The sequence below is a fragment of the Podarcis filfolensis genome (genome assembly GCF_964270895.1).
Source record: "Podarcis filfolensis genome assembly, chromosome: 4".
Classification (NCBI taxonomy): domain Eukaryota; kingdom Metazoa; phylum Chordata; class Lepidosauria; order Squamata; family Lacertidae; genus Podarcis; species Podarcis filfolensis.
In genome coordinates this window covers 78980906-78987260 of record NC_139607.1, presented here as the reverse complement: position 1 = coordinate 78987260, position 6355 = coordinate 78980906, and the positions used below count along the sequence as shown (strand labels likewise).

The 6355-nt window shown below is 51.2% G+C and overlaps 1 protein-coding gene across 1 annotated transcript; it reads left to right on the top strand.

The window, feature by feature from the left end:
- Positions 1-2253: 2253 nt before the first annotated feature.
- Positions 2254-4952, top strand: GSX1 (GS homeobox 1; the record flags this gene model as incomplete). Its single annotated transcript, XM_083611860.1, has 2 exons — positions 2254-2956; positions 3968-4952. The coding sequence occupies 2 exons, from the start codon at positions 2254-2256 to the stop codon at positions 4330-4332; spliced, it is 1068 nt and encodes a 355-aa protein (XP_083467986.1). The 3' UTR covers positions 4333-4952.
- Between the last annotated feature and the right edge of the window lie 1403 nt (positions 4953-6355).

The following is a 6355-nucleotide window of genomic DNA, read 5'->3' as shown; positions in this document are numbered from 1 at the left end:
TCTTTTCAGAAGTAATCCTACTGAGTTCAATGGGGCTTACTCCCAGGCATGTGGATTTAAGATTGCAACCTGGATCTGCTTACACAATAAAAGCCTGGTAGGGTAGACAATATGAATCTCGAGAATCATCCGAGGGAAAGGAGACATGAGGAATGTGGACGAAAAGGGTCTGTTCCACCTCTCCCTTCTTTGGGTTTCTTTACGCAGCGACGTTGCATTTATTATCTGCAGGAAATAAGAGGCCACCCCCTACCAACACACACACACACACACACACCCCACTGAATCGTGCAGCACGGAATAATATCGAGTGCATTCGAAAATATACGGGAAAGGTGCATTTACCTCCTATCACCGCATTGCTACTGAGGGTGTGAGATCGGGTTTGCAAAACATAAGCTAAGGAGCTTACGTGGTGGAGAGCATCGCATGGTTTTCCTACCAAAGGATATGGATCGTGCAGGTTACCACGCCCCGTGGAAGCGCGTGGAAAAATTGCCACCGGGTGGGCTGGGTGGCACCCACGAGAACAGGTTAGCATCCTCCCCGCGCCCCAGTCTTCAATGGTAAAATTATTTTCTTTATCTCAGTGGCACTGAGCCACATTGGAATCCACCCTTCCTAAACCTGTTTGCTCAGAAGAAAGTGCCACTGAGGCGGCTTCCCTCTGTCAAAATGTAGTTTGTAAGTGCCTCAGGGGTCAGAGCAAGTAGATGTTATGTTTTGTAAAACATCTCCTCCACTGATAACTCTACATTATTGTGCGCTGTGCTGTTGACTGTCATCGCCAGCAATCGACGTCGTCCCGATAAACGAGTCGTATTCCTAAGCAAGTAAGACTGCAGGAGGCTTTGTCTTAACCTCCCTCTCTACAATCCTAGGCATGCCTGATTTTAAGTAAATCTGACTGCATTCAGCGAGGCATAGGATAGCATAGAAGAGTGTCTAGGATAGCAGCCTCAGTAATCACTCTCAACTGTAATGACGTTTTTTTAAGGACCTGTAACTGCAATTGCCCACTTTAACCCTTTGCTAAGTTTGCACCACCCTCATTCTGGTTTCCTCTCCACGTTCTATGTCAGGTGGTGAGATCTAAGTAAGACGACAAGGTCTAAGTCTAGAATGATGAGATCTAAGCCAAGTTATGGATCGAAACATCAGGATGTGATTCTAGGCTGCTATCAGGTTCTTACTAAACATTCTATGCCACTTTATCACGTGAGTCAGTTCCCTCCCCCTCCACACACACAAGGGACCGGTTTTACTGACTTGCAGTGCACCTTGTGTGTAAAATATCTTTTTTAAAACACACAAACAAATAAACGCCCGCGGGGGGAGTCTTCCTGGTGATTAAAAATGAGGGAAATAAATTATTCAGGTAAAAAGGTTATTGCACTGTACTGGGTTTATTGCAAAGTAAATATGTTCAGATTCTAAATGCTGTTTGAAAATCGAAATCAGGGAGGTAGAAATCAATATTTCTTATTCCCACAGAAGGCTGAAATCTTAAATGTTATTGTGAAATCAACGGGGCTCAATCCTAACAAGCATTCTTAGGATCTCAGCATGGCACTTTCCATCCTAAAAAGTTAAACCAAAGCTATTATTCAAAGCGCAATGGCTTTTCCAAGTCAACGTGTTTAGGACCAGTTCGCAGATTTCACCAATTGCTGCTGCTGAAACTCACATGCAAGTAACTCGTGTGTGTGTGTGTGTGGACCGTAGGCTCTCTTGTGCGCAAATCCTATAGCTTCCTGCTTCCTAATGCACACATGGGCACGCGGCGTTACTTCGGGCATTGAAGCCCTCCTCTACACTTGTTAATTTTTTTAAAATTTCCAAGTTGGAACGTGACAGGAACGAGCTTTATTCCAAAGCCAAGGATGCATACACAGCAAAACACTGTGCTGCAGCTCGTGGGCTAAGCCTCGCCTGCACTAGGAAAAAGGCTCGCCAAAGGCTAGAACAGCCTAAGAAAGCTGACCGGGGTGGGGTGGGGGGAGCGGACTACAGTCACAAGCAGGCGCCCGGTAGGAAACGGACTGATCCGGCCAAAGGAAAAGAAGAGCGCAACAGGGGGAAGACCAGAGGCCTCGGAGGCTGCCGGAGAAGCCAAGGGATTGGCCGCGGGGCGAGGGAGGGGAGGGGAGGAGAAGAGAGGGGGTGTCTAGAGGGAAGCCGGCCCGAGGAGCGTGGGTGGGGTTGACAAGAATGGGGGACATTGTGCAGTCCCTTTGGCGAACAAGGGGCATAATGAGGGAGCGTGCAGCGGCGGTGCCAAGGCGCGCAACAAAAAGCCTATTGACGGGGGCCGGGGCCGCTCCCGGCGCAGCCCGCATCACATGGCCCCCGAAGGGGCTATTTAAAGAGGGCCGCGCGGCCCTTTCAGCACCACTGGCGCTGGTCAGCGCCCTGCGAAGAGCTGGCCGCCGGGCAGCAGCAGCAGCATCAGAAAAGCATCAGCCGCAGCGGAGCCAAGGCGCCCCAGGCGAGGCTGGACGGGGCGGAGTCATGCCGCGGTCCTTCCTGGTGGACGCGCTGGTGCTGCGCGAAGGCGCCGGCGACAAGAAGGGCGGCACCTCGCCCGGCAGCCCACCGCCGCCGCCGCTCTTCCCCTACGCCGTGCACCCCTCGCACCCTCTCCACGGGCTCTCGGCCGCCTCCGGAGGCGCCTGCCCCGCCGCGCCGGGAGCCACGGCGGCGGCGCGGAAGGCCGGTCTGCTCTGCGTGTGCCCGCTGTGCGTGGCCGCCGCCTCGCAGCTGCACCCGCCGCCGCCGCCGCCCGCTCTGCCGCTCCTCAAGGCGTCCTTCCCGCCCTTCGCCTCCCAGTACTGCCCGTCGCCCCTGGCCGCCAGGCCGGCCCCCGGAGGCTCGGCGGCAGCGGGCCACGCGCCCACCCTCTACCAGAGCGCCTACTCTCTGCCGGACCCGCGGCACTTTCACTGCATCTCCGTCGGTGAGTCGTCGTCTGGACGTCCTCTGGGATGGCAAGGGTCGGGGGCTCAGTCCCGGGAAACACGGGTGCGCGGACGGGTGCGGGGGGGGGGTGATCCTCGCCTGAGAGCCTGGCCAGGGTGGTGCCAAGCGCGATCCACGCGCACGTGGGTTAGGAAGCTGGTCTCGCTGTTTCCAAGTAGCGCGCCAGGTCTTCACGTCTATAATTTGCAAGGAGGATCCACAGAACTGACTCGCGAGTAAGCGATCGAAGGATCGGAGTATTAAATGCGGGGAAGGACAGATCAGACACTCTCTCCTGTCCCAATTTCCTTGCGCGGGACCCCAAAGTTTAACACAACCTGCAAGCTGAGAGTGCGCACAGTTCAGCGCTGGGTGTGCCAGAGAGATTAAAAGTCCCTAACGAGTCACTGGAGCCCGATAGATTGCATTAACAAATTGCCGTTTGTAATGGGACGAGATCGCTTCCACGTGGGTTTGTTCAGTGCCAGAGACCTCTTGCCTGTACCTGACTCTCTATTCGAGAGGCTAGGCCTGGGGCTCTGGAGTTGTAGCTGCGCGTTCTGAGCCACCGCAGGCAAGTAAATTGCGCGTAAAGTCCTGCATCCCTATAAACTAGCAAGCCCTCATTGACTTCAGTGGAGCATTCCCCATTTAGGATCAAGTTACCAGATGGGATGCCATGCGCAGCATGCCTATGTAGCGGGGGAAATGCGCATGGAACGCGTGGTGGTTTTTTGGAAGGGTCCAGAACCTTGCATTTCCCCTCGCTCCATTACAAATAGGCTGAGGGATATTTTCTTCCGTTCCAGATCCCTAAATACTCTTAACGAATTGATTATTTCATCCGGAATGCATGTAAACCTGAGTTTGCTGGGCCCCGGTTACACATTCTGGAGTCCTTGTGGGCTGTGTGGTTTGGGGATTTGTCAGCCCAGAGAGGTTTGCACGCAGTTGGTCTTGACTTTGCGCTTCTCTCCTTCCGCTCCCCAACCTCCCGTCCCTCCTGCAGACAGTACGTCGGGCCAGCTGCCCAGCAGCAAGCGGATGCGCACCGCCTTCACCAGCACGCAGCTGCTGGAGCTGGAGCGCGAGTTCGCCTCCAACATGTACCTGTCCCGGCTGAGGCGCATCGAGATCGCCACCTACCTGAACCTCTCCGAGAAGCAGGTGAAGATCTGGTTCCAGAACCGGCGAGTCAAGCACAAGAAAGAAGGCAAGAGCGGCTCGCACCGCTCCGGAGGCGGCTCGGCGGCGCACAGCTGCAAGTGCGCTTCCCTCTCCGCCGCGGCCAAGTGCTCCGAAGACGACGAGGACTTGCCCATCTCGCCCTCTTCTTCGGGCAAAGACGAGAAAGACCTCGCCCTGACGCCCTGAGAGGGCCGATGCTCCCTAGGCCAAACGGCAGCGCCGGTTTCTCTCCCCCCCATGTATAGCGATGAAATTGACGAGAGAGCCTTGGCTGGCCTCGTTGAAGACCGGGTTGGCTAGACAGACTGTGTAAATAAGTGTGGGGTGTTTTTGTTTTGTTTTTAACGCTCCGGAGCTGTTGAGGAGGAGGGATATAATATATTCCCCATCCGGATTTGCTCTTTGGGTTTGGACTAGGTGACTCTTGGGTCCCTTCCAATTCTACCGTGCTATGATTAGGTCGCCACTCTGTTATGAAGTGGGACGATATTAACTGAACAGCGAATGGAGATTGCCAATTCCTATATTTCTCTCTCTCCCTCAAAAAAAAAAAAAAAAAAAAAAAACAGAAACAAAAAGCGGGGTGGGAGCTCGGGAAGAGAAATCTGGTGCGTCTGCGTCAGGGTCTGAGGATCCCTCTGCTTTGCGGCTGAATCCAAACCTTTAAGCGAACTCTCTCTCTTGCTCCCCTGAACCTGGCAAAAGGTAGATCTTCCGATCTACAGGGGCTTTCCATGGTCTTGAGAGGCAGGGGCTTAAGCGGGAAATGGAGCGTTGCCAGTCATTGGGCTACCTTGGTTGTTTCTTTCTTTTTTAAAAAATATATTTTGTTTTTCTTCTTCCTTGAAGGAAAAAAAAGTCTGTATGATGATGATGATGATGCTTCAGATCTATAGTGACGTGATTGTACCGTTTTCTGTAATAACTGAGGGATATTTATTTATTTATTTATGTACATACACCTAGGCGCGCACAATAAAGGTTTTTTCATTAAAAAAAAATTACTTACTTACTTCCCCCTCCCTCACCTTTGCAGAAGGGGAAGGAGAAATCGCGCGCGCGCACACACACACCCCTCTGGATCTGAGGAATCTACTGGGCATTGGCGCCTTCCTGACAAAGTGAAGCACTTTTTAAAAGCCCCATCGATTTCAATGGGGTGGAAGTTAAGCACTTACTGGACTCCTGCCGCGGAAGCCCAAGAGATGTAGCCTTGCTTAGTGTGGGCTGGGTGGTGCTAGTGGTTCGGAATTCGATTCCGAAACGAAGCCCTCTGAAGTGCCAAGTGGGAAATATAATTCTGTCGAAATCCGTAGGAGGTTAAATAACACTTCGTTTGGAACGGATCGCGCCCAGTCTCTTTAAATGGCGCGTGCCTTGGTGATTCTTCGCTAAGACGGATGCACGGGTCTGGCAAATATTAGGCTTCCAACATATACGAATCTTTAGCGTTTAATATATATCAGTATATAAACATGCGCACAGTATATACTTTGACACAAATCTCCAATTAATCGACGTTTGCCTTTTCTACTTTCCTCTGAATAAAGTACAGAGGCAAATAAAATGCACTACTATCAAAAGCTATTTAATAAGAAATAGCTTTCTCCTGTTCCCCCTAAACTCCAATAGCAGGACTCATAATGTTTACTAAATTCTAACAGAGAATGAGATGAAAATAATAATCTCTTTTTGAATCCCTAGCTAGATAGAGTTATCTGTCTTTACGCAATCGGGGCTAAAATGTAATTTGAAGGAAACGTGTTAAAAATGCAACCTTAAAAGCTCAGTCCTCTCTTTTCGAAAAGTAGCGTTCTCTAAAGGGTCCACAACAGAGCTCTTAGCCTTCTCATCTCAAATGTGTTCGGGTTGCAAAGACACAAAGAGGACAGACTCCCCAATTTGAAATACAAACGCTATAAATATCACCTACGGCTTATTATATTTATAAGAATTAAATAATTAGCTGGAGCCTTTGTGGGATTTAAAGCTACGTCTGGCCAATTTGTTCAGCATTTGCGGTGCTCCAAAACGACACCCCTCCTCCCCCCGTCGCCACTTATCGGTGTCGTTAAAATGTGGAAATAAGTTTGGCATTCAAATTAACCACAGGGTTTCCTTTCACCTAAATGTGCTCAGAACGAGCTTCCCAGTTCTCCTTAAACTTAAGAGCGCTTTGCGCTTCTTCACTGCGCCCCAGTGGAGCAGA